The sequence below is a fragment of the Chanodichthys erythropterus genome, chromosome 3 (genome assembly GCF_024489055.1).
Source record: "Chanodichthys erythropterus isolate Z2021 chromosome 3, ASM2448905v1, whole genome shotgun sequence".
In the NCBI taxonomy this organism is placed as follows: domain Eukaryota; kingdom Metazoa; phylum Chordata; class Actinopteri; order Cypriniformes; family Xenocyprididae; genus Chanodichthys; species Chanodichthys erythropterus.
In genome coordinates this window covers 42,769,223-42,783,985 of record NC_090223.1, presented here as the reverse complement: position 1 = coordinate 42,783,985, position 14,763 = coordinate 42,769,223, and the positions used below count along the sequence as shown (strand labels likewise).

General features: G+C 35.6%; 1 protein-coding gene across 1 annotated transcript; it reads left to right on the top strand.

The window, feature by feature from the left end:
• Positions 1 to 10,778: 10,778 nt before the first annotated feature.
• On the top strand, positions 10,779 to 14,738 carry atp5mf (ATP synthase membrane subunit f). The gene is made up of 4 exons (XM_067382397.1): positions 10,779 to 10,899; positions 14,191 to 14,298; positions 14,389 to 14,505; positions 14,620 to 14,738. The coding sequence occupies exons 1-4, from the start codon at positions 10,785 to 10,787 to the stop codon at positions 14,646 to 14,648; spliced, it is 369 nt and encodes a 122-aa protein (XP_067238498.1). The 5' UTR covers positions 10,779 to 10,784; the 3' UTR covers positions 14,649 to 14,738.
• The last annotated feature ends 25 nt before the right edge of the window (positions 14,739 to 14,763 follow it).

Sequence of the window (14,763 nt, the reverse complement as noted above, 5' to 3'; positions counted from 1 at the left end):
AAGATTCCATATTTTTCCTCTTAATGCATTAAAAAACCTGCACACACCTTTTTGCATGGGTCTGTTTGGACATGGTGGAATAAGCTTATAAAATAGCCATAACTTAATATTTTTCAGCTAAAACCATATTGTATCTAATCATTAATTTCTCATTAATTAACAAAAGTTTTGAATGTTACCATGTTTTACCATGTATATTACTATATTTAACCCTTTTTTATTAATTAAATGAATTGAAACATTCTTTGAAATTTCAGATTTTTCAAGAGCTATTGCAAAAACCATTGTGATGCAGGAAAATATATATATATTTTTAGCAATATTTATGAGAAATTTTATTTGAATATATAATTCGATCAAATTTGAAACGTGTAACTCTTGACTGCTCAAAACAGTCTATATTTATGAAACTTACATATTCTTTTTCTAACAAAACAACATCAATATTACTCTGAAATGCCTTCAAACAAATATATTAGTTTTACTTGCATAAACTTTTATTTATGAAAAAAATCTGATAAACAGCATAAATCACCTTTTAATGCTGCAATAGTTCATCAATAGGTGGCAGCAAAATGAAACGTGGACTTCTTCTTTTCCAAATCCTCTTTCCTTTTTAAAATTTAGACTATTTGATCAATTAACTTTTGCTATAAAACATTAAATAATTTTGCTATAAAACATTTAAGTATTGTTTAAATATATTAAGACACTGTCACAATCAGTTTAGTTTTGTTCATGGACCTTCACTTTGCTTTTCATTTGTCACGTTCCTTTGTTCAGTTTCCCGCCACTCATCCATCACCCTGGTTACCATCATTATTAGATCATGAATCAGCTGTGTCCCATTAGTCATCCTCATTTGTGTTTGCTACATAAGTTGGTCCCTCACATTCATTCTCTGTCCAGTCACTGTTATGTTTATTAGATGTCTGTCTTCTATCTGGATCATGACACCTACAGGGCACTATGAATATCTTGTTATGCCGTATGGCCTGGTCAATGATCCCACAGTATTCCAGGACTTTATGCATGAGATACTCCAGGACTTCATCCACTGATCTGTACTAGTATACCTTAATGACATCTTGGTGTATACCCAGAGTATTGCCGAACATCGTCAGCATGTGTCAGAGGTTCTCCAACACCTGAGAGAACACCATCTATTTCTGAAAGCTGAAAAATGCTCCTTCCACCAGTCCTCAGTGCAGTTTCTTGGTTATAAGCAAAAAAAAATCCCAGGCAGAGAGAAACTACAACCCAGAACTGCTCACCAATGGAGGCATTGGCTGGAGGGTGCTCAACATCCATTCACAGATCTTACTGATCAAAAAAATCTAGAATACCTCAGATGCCAAGAGACTCAATCCCTGACAGGCGAAACTGGTATTATTCTTCACACGCTTCAATTTCTCTATCTCTTTTCGACCAGGTGCAAAGAATGCCAAAGCTGATGCACTGTCTCATCTCCATGCTCTTGAGGAAGAACCCAAAACCATTCTACCTTGCTACCTCATCGTAAGTCCTACCTAGTGGACCCTACATCAGCAATTCACCTCCTCCAATGCCTCTTAGCCTTCTCTGCCAGGGTGTCCCCCAATCTACACCTATTACAAACCCAATTCCAAAAAAGTTGGGACACTGTAGAAATTGTGAATAAAAACAGAATGCAATGATGTGTAAGTTTAAAATTTCAATATTTTATTCAGAATACAACATAGATGACAGATCAAATGTTTAAACTGAGAAAATGTATCATTTTAAGGGAAAAATAAGTTGATTTTAAATTTCATGGCATCAACACATCTCAAAAAAGTTTGGACAAGGCCATGTTTACCACTGTGTGGCATCCCCTCTTCTTTTTATAACAGTCTGCAAATGTCTGGGGACTGAGGAGACAAGTTGCTCAAGTTTAGGAATAGGAATGTTGTCCCATTCTTGTCTAATACAGGCTTCTAGTTGCTCAACTGTCTTAGGTCTTCTTTGTCCCATCTTCTTCTTTATGATGCACCAAATGTTTTCTGTGGGTGAAATATCTGGACTGCAGGCTGGCCATTTCAGTACCCAGATCCTTCTTCTACGCAGCCATGATGTTGTAATTGATGCAGTATGTGGTCTGGCATTGTCATGTTGGAAAATACAAGGTCTTCCTTGAAAAAGACGGCGTCTGGATGGGAGCATATGTTGTTCTAGAACTTGGATATACCTTTCAGCATTGATGGTGCCTTTCCAGATGTGTAAGCTGCCCATGCCACACGCACTCATGCAACCCCATACCATCAGAGATGCAGGCTTCTGAACTGAGCGCTGATAACAACTTGGGTTGTCCGTGTCCTCTTTAGTCCGGATGACATGGCGTCCCAGTTTTCCAAAAAGAACTTAAAATTTTGTTTCGTCTGACCACAGAACAGTTTTCCACTTTGCCACAGTCCATTTTAAATGAGCCTTGGCCCAGAGAAAACGCCTGCGCTTCTGGATCATGTTTAGATATGGCTTCTTTTTTGACCTATAGAGTTTTAGCCGGCAACGGCAAATGGCACGGTGGATTGTGTTCACCGACAATGTTTTCTGGAAGTATTCCTGAGCCCATGTTGTGATTTCCATTACAGTAGCATTCCTGTATGTGATGCAGTGCCGTCTCAGGCCCCGAAGATCACAGGCATCCAGTATGGTTTTCCGGCCTTGACCCTTACGCACAGAGATTGTTCCAGATTCTCTGAATCTTTGGATGATATTATGCACTGTAGATGATGATAACTTCAAACTCTTTGCAATTTTTCTCTGAGAAACTCCTTTCTGATATTGCTCCACTATTTTTCGCCGCAGCATTGGGGGAATTGGTGATCCTCTGCCCATCTTGACTTCTGAGAGACACTGCCACTCTGAGAGGCTCTTTTTATACCCAATCATGTTGCCAATTGACCTAATAAGTTGTAAATTGGTCCTCCAGCTGTTCCTTATATGTACATTTAACTTTTCCGGCCTCTTATTGCTACCTGTCCCAACCTTTTTAGGAATGTGTAGCTCTCATGAAATCCAAAATGAGCCAATATTTGGCATGACATTTCAAAATGTCTCACTTTCAACATTTGATATGTTATCTATATTATATTGTGAATAAAATATAAGTTTATGAGATTTGTAAATTATTGCATTCTTTTTTATTCAGAATCTGTACAGTGTCCCAACTTTTTTGGAATCAGGTTTATACATTGGCCTCTTTAGGAGAAAAACAAACAAACAAAAACAGTCAAAACAGTCCTATAACACATTTTGAAAAAAAATAATACATTGACAACAGATTGTCATTTTTAAAATTTCTCGATTATGTTTTGAGATTATCTTTTGGATAATCATTGTGTTGTACTGTTGTGCAATACATGGTCGGACAGCATTCAGCCTTGACCTTGATTTCACATCAGATGTCCAGACAGCATTATTGGGTAAGATCAAAGCTCAACAGTGACTCTTGGAGGAATCAATAGACACCTTTTCATTCTGAATGTACAAGTGGGAAGGTCTGGATACTACATGCATAATACATAATGCTGCTATCATATATCTGTCATCACATATAGAGTAAGAAAACAACAAAAACAAGGGGACAAAATGCAGCGTTAACCTGTCAAATAAACTATGCTCTATATACCCTATAAATGGTCCTCTGTGTTTACTTTATAATAAATAGCATATCACACACTTATTCTGTAACAGTTTAAAAGAAAATGTCAGCTTAATATTTTCTCTTTGAGGTATTAATTCAAACAATATTGAGAGAGGTTGAAAAATGCACACGTTATTATTTACCATTTAGCAATGAAATAATACACTTAAAATAATACACTGTGTATGGCTGAGCCCAGCAATATTTGAATCCCTTGATGTTGTTCCACATTTAACCACACTTATATTCATAAATTAGCAGTTTTGACTCTTCAAATTCCCATTACGTCCTTCAAAAGTGTAAGATAACTATCTTGTTTCCTTGCAGAATGATTGATTCAGGATATTCTATATTTAAAAATATGGCAATTGTTTGGTTGACTGATATTCATAAGGAAGCAAATTAATATCATTCAATCAATGAGTTATCAGTCTATATATATGCCTTTTGTTTTCACATGCAGCAATTGCAAGCATAAGGATCTGGTGAAATAAATCCTTCTTACATGAGTTAAACGAGTCGATCTTAGCCTGGATGTTCTATTTACCCGGTGGGAATCTAATTTCCTACCCAATGACATTTCCCCAGAAGGCCTCTGTGCTTGTGTATTCACAAAGCTGACTGGGCTGTTTCATTACCTCCTCTATCACCTGCTCTGTGAGAGAACAAAATGGCTCAAAGGCATTTTCCCAAAAGGCATTTTCTACATTTTGAGTGAAATGGTAATGGCAGTGTTTACCGTAATTTGTCCTTTACCATTTGCAATTTGACAGCATGCATATTTATCCGTTTTATATATTATTTTTATTAAGACATAAAATCCCTGGCATAATTTTATAGTACAGATATCAAATTATATTAAGACAAGGCATTCTGAGTCTCATATTCACCCAGTGCATTATTGGCATTAAGATAATTACCTATCTGTAATTTCATGTATTTAGCTGTGAATTTAGTAATTTTTTTCCTATTACAAAAAACAACCATATCAGCCAGCACACCCTTAACAAATATTTACAGACTCTTTAAAGTCACCATTAAAAAAAAAATGACAATTCTTATTTTTTATGGAATATTGCAGTATTAATTATAAATTATTGATATGTGCACATCATTATTCTATCATAATCAAAATAACTTTCCCTCCCTCGTGTACTGACATCTCTTCTCTTCTCTGGCATGAGGGCCGGACAACCTGTCACTCACATAAGATCGACCAATAGCAAACCACAACCATCCAATCAATTCCCCATGGACAACATCAAGTCCCGCCCTACATTTTTTCTTGCTCAAGAAGCTGTTTCACAGAGGGTCCGTTTGCACGACACCCTTTTCAACTAAAAACTGATAGCTTTTTATGCGTTTTGGCCGTTCATTTAGACTTCTGGCAATTTCAAGCATTTGAAATCAGGTTTCAAAGTGCAAGTTTTTGAATATGATACTGTTATTGTCCCCATGGAAACAACAAAAACTCAAATTTGTGAAAACGGTCACGTCATGCACATGCGTATTACATGCGCCAATTATGCCTGGCATGCATAATACAGCGTTTTTAGTCATTTTCCTGGATCTGGGTGAATGAGGATCATTTTGACAATGTTGTCGTCTGTTGTCGATGATGCTGACTCACAATCTCCGCAGTAGTGGACACGCCTATATGCACATTTCTTACGGATTACATAACCTGAGAAAATATTTCTTTTCCATTTGAATTGGTTCATTTAAAAGTAGACATTTCGTTTTCTATAGATACATTTTTCATGTCTGTGAGGCAAGTTTACATGGATTTTTGGTTATTTTGTTGTTGTTGTTATTTTGAGTGCACACAAATAAAACTCTTCACAGATTCAAAAGATGTATTACTCTTATCTGTATGACTAAAAATGACGGAGTATTTTAAGTGCAAGTGGCACCGCCGCCTCCATGTTAGCTGTCAGTAAGCGCGCTACTATTGAGCTTTCACACTCTGCACAAACACTTGAATAGCCCACATTTATCTAGGTTTACGTTACTTTTACTACTTCCATGTTTCAGAAGCAATATTTGAGGTCGATGAATGATAGGCAAGCGTTTGGATGTCCTGCCTGATGTACTGTAATTACCACATAAACCAGCTGTTAATGATCTGTCTGTCACAGCGTGACTTCGCCACTTTTTCCTGCAACTAATAAAATTTTGTTTGACTAAGCTTCTTCTCGTCGACTAACGGTAAGCCGATTATTAGGGGGCAGACCTACAGATATGTCACAATAGGGAAGAAAAGACCAGAACAGAAAGATTGTAACTTCTGTTTCACGTGGACTTTAAATACATAAAACAAGAGCTGACAAGGTCCTGATTTCATCTTTGTGCTAGCTGCCCTCTATCTAAACTTTGAGTTGATCACTTCTTATTCAGTTAAGTATTACTAGTAGGGCTGCTGTTCAGCATATGGTGCTGCAGGAGACGAGTGATGAACCATATCATGCAGAAACAAGATCCAGACTGGAGAGTAATGAGATATAGCTAAAAACACTGGCTATCATTAATTGTGTTTACTGCTGGGGTTTGTAGCACATCATGAGCTACTTTAACAAAGTGGAGGAAATGTTCTCATAGCATGCGGCGCAGCAACTGCTATAACAAATCAGTGTTATAAGTTTTAAAGCTTCAAATTAATAGCTATTCCAACAAAATATACATCTTATACAGCATATACAGCACAAATTCTGTACAAAATAAGATGAAATTTATCTGACCTACAATGAATGAATGGTCTGACACTCATAAACAAGCCAGTGATTAGATACGGATAGACAAACTGCTTGATTGTGTGCAAGTCACAGTTGGCATAATGTCAAATAAATGAAGAAATGAGAAATATGATCTGTTCCTAGTCCTTGCTCAGTATAAACAATGCCCTCTGAGCACCTTATAGTCTTATTTGCACTGTATTGTGAGCACTGCTTGTACAATCCTGAAACTGCTATTTTATTTCATGTCTTTGAAATATTTCATATTTGCTTGACTATGTATTATTATTTTAACATTAAATCTTACAATGGCATCAGGAGGTGGCCTCCAAACACAACTGTTCCCAAAGTCCCTTTAAAGCAAGTCATTTCACTTGGCGGCCATCTTTGAAATGCCTCTCCAGCCATGCAAGTACAGCTCCTATCTTTTTGAATGGGGAAACATTCAAAGAGATAGGACCTAGGTGAAAAGCTGTTTACTTAGCTTACGATTAAACTTCATATTTGAAATCACCAATGAAATCTGAAAACAACTGTCTCATAATTTTTATTTATAAATGCTCAAATCATGACAAAAACCTGCATTTTTCAAGCTAGACTAGCCAATGTGTATGTGCAGTCATAAGAACGTGTCTCAGCAATCGGAGCTTCTAAAGGCAGCTGCAGTGACACCAAAGTGACACAATGACTATACCAATGGGCTCTTTTATTTAGAAGGCGGGACTTATTCCGTCATATTGCGCATTGCACTTTCTCCCATTCTTAGTAATATAAGTGCACGTCTGTGTATATATAAAGTCTTTGCTGGCACCCCAGGGCCTCGCAGGACCATAATCCATCTTGGATCTGAACAGTAGCAGCATATACTTGCGGTACTAGAGAACAGTGTAAACACTGCAGGTTGAATTTAAATAATTTCCCAAGAATTGGAATGAGGTACAAGGGTATTAAGGAGCCTAATAGATCCTAATAGAAAAAGCTGATTCAGAGTCTAATAGAGTTAGTCTGTGTATTATAATATCATTTGTGAGATTGTGTGAGGGTGAAGGGTTTACAGGAGGTGGCATGTATTGTATCTTAGGCCTTACAGAATCTACAGAATAGATCATTACCATAACAATTATTTATTGTATATGTAATGAGATTGAATATTGTTAAAAATCATTATGCTATACATGTTAATTCCTATCATGACAGTTGTTGCAGATATGAATATATAATGCAAAACATAATAGACTCTCTTCTCTGCCAGACAGATTTTTGATATATTGTCAAAAGCAATTAGCTTGTGAGACATACAGACATTACTTGGACACACCTCAAGGCCTTAACTTTATTAATACAATCAGTGTAAACTGATCTCCCTCGTAAGATCTCTCTTATAAGATTAAAAACATAGCCTGTGTTCAGAATGCAATACTAGATTACTGAATACTACACTGTATACTGCCATACTGCCAATTAAACCATATTAATCTGCAATAATTACATAAAACAATGGTATGCTATAGTGATATGACTGTGTAATTATGCATGTTGCGTCAATTTATCATCTTGAAAATAAAAATGCATTTTGAAACAAATTTTGCATATAAATTACATTTACATGAAGCAGACTGAATAATGGGTCAAGAAAGAGATGGTAAAGATTGAAGAGGATATAGTAGTCCATGCAGTAAGGTCATCTGTATACTGCTTGTTTTGGCAAATGGAAGTAGCATCTTAGGTCTATATGACTCTCTTCTTTCAGATGAACACAATTGGAGATATATTAAAAAATATCCTGGCTCTTCCAAGCTTTATAATGGCAGTGAATGGGGGTCGAGATTTTTGAAGCCCATCCATCCATCATAAAAGTAATCCATATGCTTCCAGGGGTTTAATAAAGGCTTTCTGAAGTGAAGTGATGGGTTTTTGTAAGAAAAATATCCATATTTAAAACTTTATAAACTATAATAACTAGCTACCGGCAACGGCCGTACACAAGTTGAGTTACGGTGGAAGAGTGACGAACGATGTAGGAGTAATGTTGTGGTTCAAACAAATAGGGCTGCGCAACAAATTCAAGCTCTAATTCTCTTATATTGAATATTTCTCTAAAAATTCTTGATTTAGACTTCTAATTCGTGACCGGTGTTTTGTTTTGCTCCATCCTCTGTGCTTCCGCTGGAACTACACGTACAGCCATTGCTGGAAGCCAGTGATTATAGCTTATAAAGTTTTAAATATGGACATTTTACAAAAAAAACAATCGCTTTACTTCAGAAGGCCTTTATTAACCCCCTGGAGCTGTATGGATTACTTTTATGATGGTTGGATGCACTTTTTTGGCCTTCAAAATCTCCAATTCACTACCATTATAAAGCTTAGAAGAGCCAGGATATTTTATAATATAACTCTGAATGTGTTTGGCTGAAATAAGAGGTCATATACACCTATGATGGCTTGATGGTGAGTAAATCATGGGATAATTTTGATTTTTGGGTGAACTATCCCTTTAAATTTAGAAAACATTCTAGTATACATACTATAGACTGCAGAAGTAGCTGTTTTGTTGCATTATAGAAGAACAAAAAGTAAAAAGTTACAGAAAAGAAAGACAGAGTCCACTGGCACACAGAAAATTCATAAATTCTCTAACCTTCCCATGGCAGATAAATGAGCTAGCCTAGAACAATAACATTCTTTCCATTACATCATTTTCCTAATCATGAGGATTATTAACTTATTCAATTATAGAGTCTGGAATTGAAATTGGCCCGATCTTCCATCTGTTAGCAGACATTACGGATGAACTAATAAACCTGGGTCTCTGAAAACACAGATTAGAAGTAATATTATTTTAAAATGTAATATTTTTCCTACGGCAATGAAAGAACAATATTTGTGGAGTAAACATATGGATAGTGAAAATCAGAGCAGACGTGCGAATAATGAAAATCAATATAATGTAACTGCACGCTGAACAGTTGTGAAAGACTATGAACTGATGCGTCCTTTGATGTGACTGCGGCACCATCTTAATTAAAATCACAAAATTATAATTCTGCCGGGGATTTTTATGGCAGAGCGGAGTAATGAATGACACTTATGCCTTTGACCTCCTGTCTAATGCATCTACCACAGTCTCTCGTACATTCTAATGAGATCACCATGACAGCCTTCTCTCTTTCTCATTTACTGAACACGCATTTTGATTGTAACAATACATTGTTATTACTGTCTTACAATGATTCCCCCTATATATATATATATATATATAAAATCACTATGGTTAAGTTCCTAAATGCCATGCATGAGAAAAAAAATCCATGCAATATAAAGGATATTCACAGTTTAAAGTATATACATCTACATTATATACATTATCTAAGATCTACCTATCCACTCAAAGGCTTTCGGCTGTCATGAGAGCTTTTGGTCTTCTGCCATACAAAAAGATGTATGTGCACCTTAAGGCAAATGGCTGGAGGAAAGACTTGGATTAAGATTTACTCTTGGCTTTCAATTAAGGAAAGAGCCTGTAAATACTGGTACTGTTTTAGTCATCTGTATCATCTGTACTGTATGACTTTGAAAACTTCAGAAAAAAAAAAATAATCCTGGCACAATGCTGAATCATCACATTTTGTAATGTTATAATAAATTTTATACGTTATTAACTGAGTTTGGCATACAGTTAAATGCACTTGCATATGAATATCCCTAAAACAATTACCTAATTTTGCAATAATCAGTTGTGTGTCTATATGTCTCTGAGAGGGTGATGCTTTTGCCTAAAGCACATAACAACCACTGCAACAATCCAGTCATCTTCTCTCTAGCTAAACTTAAAACAAACAAAACAACAGATCTGCATAAACATCTAAAGGCATATGCAAGTGTTCACACATTATAAAAACCAACAAGTAGGACTGATTACTTACCATTAAGCAGCACATGTTTACCACCAGATGCGTTTTCATCATGCCTGTTTTACCGTATGCAGTAAATGTCTCCCTCCAGTGGTACTTTAATTTATCAATTATAATAACAGACCAAGAAAACAAACAAATAAATATTAGTTGTAGCCTATTATAAATAGTATTATTGCGCGTTTTAGTTTGTTGCAGAGATTTTTTTCACGTACTGTTTGTGTCATTTTGCCAGAAAACGTGTTATTTAGCGTATTTTATCAGTTTTTGTGTTAATTATAGTTAATTTTATAATAAAAAAATAAGATTGTTCTTTTTCTTTCTTTCTTTCTTTCTTTCTTTCTTTCTTTCTTTCTTTCTTTCTTTCTTTCTTTCTGTATGTATGTATGTATGTATGTATGTATGTGTGTACATTGATATCAAAGTCAAATATAAAAAGTAAGTATGATCATTTCTATGCCCCTCAGAGGTCACATGATCCATAAACCCCGCCCCACGTTTTGCCCGTCGACGTCACTCCATTTCACTCCCAGCGTTCCCTGCTGCAGCCATCATCTTGAAGTTCAGAGCAAGATGGCGGATAAACCAGGTATGGCTGAATGGGAATTGCATAGTTGAATATATTTCACTGTTTAGCGTAAATGTTTAATATAAATCGTGCTGTTTTATTCATCTCCGTGTCTGAAGACAAGAATGGAGTTGATGTTTATTGTGTCGTTTGTGCGAAGTGACGCTGAAGGCCTCGAGGCAGCAGACGCGAGTCATGTCAAGGACTTTCAGTAACATTGGCTACCTGATTACGGTCATGACTCAATATAATGTTCAGGACATGCAAATCCTCCAGTAGGGTTTTGTGAGATATTCGTTAGTGAACTGTGCTGGTTGGTTAATGAGAAAATAGTGAACTACTGCATACAGTGGTAAACTACTGCCTGACAGCTTTCACTCAAGAGTAAAAAAGCAAGTTTTCTTTTAAAGCAAGTGTTCAATTTTGTGAGTCAAGGTTGTCATTGTGTTGCATTGAGTTCACAATCTGCAGAAAATGCCGAAATAATTTAGTAATTAATACAGTAAATATTGTGGCATGGTAGTGTTCTCCTTACAAAAAGTGCATTACCATAGTTTTACACCATGGTATAAAATAAATAATAGGGCAATTCCACGCAAAGGTCATCTTTACTATGAAAAAAAAAAGTTTTAACCAAAAGAACAAAACCCTTTTTAAATTGTCCATTTAGGTCTGTAATATACTGTATTAATGTGCTCTAACAGAAATTTTAAGAAAATTGCCTTGTTTATCCACAATATATGTGGTAAGTAACAATGCTTAAATTAAATTTTCAACCAACCATATTTCATGCTTTCAAAAAAGGGATCAAAGACCCCATTTTTTAAACTTTAATTTTAGCAGTAAGCATTGTGTAGAAAGATGGATACATGCCTGAGAAATAAATACACTCATTTAGTCATAACAGCACTGCCTGATGAATTTATAAGGGCTAGAATAAAGAGGTCAGGACGCTTCAGTGCTCTGTCACGTCCGTAACGTTTTAATGATTAAGTTTATGTCATATAACAATTATAAATGCAAATAACTTGAAACTTTATATGCAAAGCTAAATTATGTTTATGCTTATTAGGATCAACAATTCATTTCACTACGTTGCTGTGAACAACCATAATAAGCGTTACGGACGTGACCGTTACGGACGCTTCATATTAAATCCTATGAGTTTGCTTCTTTATATTGCTATCATCTGTTTCAGGCTTACCATATCAGAACATACCCAATAATCGCAATACTCTTTGTGCTTTGTTAGTTTTAATATGAAAAAGGTTTAACTTTCAAATTCAGTCGATTTTATTATTTTTTTTTTTAAAAAATTAAACAATAGATGTCGCTCTTTAATAGCCTACGGCGTGTGACAGATTAGCTTCTGCAGCGCCTGTAAGCGGCGGATCAGGCGCACATGAATCGATCTTCTCTTCCTCTTGCCAGAGAACGAAATATGAACATCAAAAGGTAGGCCTATATGATACAGTACAACTTATAGAAGAGCATTGTGTCTCATAGGACACTTCCCTCGGGAATTGGGATGTCGCGTTACCTGTTGGTTAAAAATGAATAGCCTAGCCTATAATGATCACAATCCGCGCGATCAAACAAAATGAAAATAATACGATTGCAATAATTTTGACTTGAAATAAAGTTTGATCATTTTGACTCAAGACTCCGCTTTAAACTCTGAAAACTAGACGAAAAAACCGTGTGGTCATTCATACACAAAACATAAAACTGACATGATTGCGATTGGCAATAGTGTCAATCGGTTCACCTGACTGTGGGGAAAACATGCGATTTTAAACTGCTTTATGATAAACATTAATATTTGTCAATGTATTTTAGCATGCAGTTCTGTAAGAAGGAAAATCATGGTCTCTAAATTGATTCTTGAACAACGCACATGCTTGTCAACATGAGAAATAGGTCTAATCTATAACCTTTTGCACTACAGAGTATAACGTTACATTTGTATAAAGTTTAGTAAAAAGTTGATCAATTGTGGAGTCTTACCATACTGGTATCCCAGATTTCAATATTTGGTGGTGTACATGCTTGCTTGAGGTCTCTGTGAAAGTTTTAAAGCAGTTTTAAACCAGTCTTCTGTGCCGCTTTCAGACCGGTCACATCCGTAACGGAAAACTGTCACATCCGTAACGTTGTTTTTTCCTCATTAATGCGAACACGAAAAATGAAATAAAATTATTATTTTATGCTCTGTGGAGAGCCAACCCTTCTTTATTCGGTGGGCAGTATTACTTTTGGTTTGCGCAATGTAATTCACAGAATTCTTAAAAAATATGTTGTCACCCAAAACTTAGTGACTTTTTTTGTCACGTCCGTAACGCTGTATATTTCCCTCATCTAAAAAATAAAACAGTTGAGTAGACTGACATTTTTCTAATGTCTGGACTCCTTTAGTAAGGGATTATGAATATATAAATAGACGGTTCAATATGTTGCTATTAAATGCATTCTTTGAGCATTTATATTTCAAGTTTTGACTCCAAATGTCACGTCCATAACGCTGGAATTGCCCAATACTGTCATAGTACTGAAAATGATACTATCGTCATATGTCAAAATGGGCATCCCAGGTGAAAAAAGTACACTTCTATAATGTACTTAAAGTGCCCTATTTTCGTGCGCTAATTTTGTACTTCAATATACTAAAAATTCTACTTTAGTACTTAATCTTAAGAACATCTAAGTGTACTCAACTGTGCTATTTTGAGACACCATGAAATATGAACTAAAATGTGCTTTTAATATACTACCTCTGTTTAAAAAATGTATTTAGATACTACTTATAGTACATTTGAACCCATAGTGTACTACAAGTGGTAACTAAATAAATGTTTAAATACAGAGATAGTATATTAAAAGCACATTTTAGTTCATATTTCATGGTGTCGTACTCTTAGATGATCTTAAGATTAAGTACTAAAGAAGAATTTTGAGTGTATTAAGTACAAAATTAGTGCGTGAAAATAGCACATTAAGTATATTATAGCAGTGTACTTTTTTCTTTCTTTTTTTCACCTGGGAAACAAACATAATACCATGGTGTTTTTTGTCTGCTTTGGACGAATTTGAAAAAGTGCATTTTGCATAAGCTTTAGTGTCAAATACAAGTGTGACATTCTTTACCTTTATAACAATGCAGTTATCTACAGCTATTATTTTAGGTAGTTACGAACTAGTTCTATGTTTCATTTGAATGCACAAGCAAACTGGCTCACTGAGCTTATCAAATAAAACACTGTGAAGTGTCTTTACCCACAATTGTGTTTATTTAATTGTGGCTTTTTTCACTAGTTGCCCTGGCCCAGAAGAGGCTTATGGACGTCAAGCTTGGTCAACTGCCATCATGGCTCGGAACAAGAGACTTCACCCCGAATGGACTTATTGGTGGAGTTCGTGGAGGTAATGACTGTATTTAATATTAGAAAAACATCTTTGATCAATATTATAATTTTTGTTTGTTATAATCTCACTAATCAAATCTTATCTTAGGCTATGAGAGATATTACAACAAATACATCAATGTGAAGAAAGGAGGTATTGGTGGAGTTGCCATGTTCATTGCTGGTTACATTGCCCTGAGCTACCTCTGGGAATATGATCACATCAGTAAGTACTACAAAAGTGTATTGGAGAATCTGTAGTAATGTGTCCTTCACCATTGTACTGTTGTCTACATTTAGTGTTACTTAGGAAGTGTTTTCTGTTCTTGTCCCTCAACAGAGCACGACAGGTGGAGGAAGTACCACTGAAACAAATCTTTCGTCTGCAGCAGTGTCGCCACACCTCTCAGCTTTCTGTGTTTGACTCTTGTGACCAAGAATAAAATGACATTTATTTAATTTGGACTCTTTATTGAAAGCATAC

What these genes read in the sequence shown, in the direction of transcription:
- atp5mf (XM_067382397.1), top strand. Translation starts at nt 10,785, where the DNA reads ATGATCCATAAACCCCGCCCCACGTTTTGCCCGTCGACGTCACTCCAT. An exon ending in TATTGGTGGAGTTCGTGGAG is followed by an intron (nt 14,299 to 14,388) that starts GTAATGACTGTA and finishes ATCTTATCTTAG; the next exon opens with GCTATGAGAGATATTACAAC. An exon ending in CTGGGAATATGATCACATCA is followed by an intron (nt 14,506 to 14,619) that starts GTAAGTACTACA and finishes GTCCCTCAACAG; the next exon opens with AGCACGACAGGTGGAGGAAG.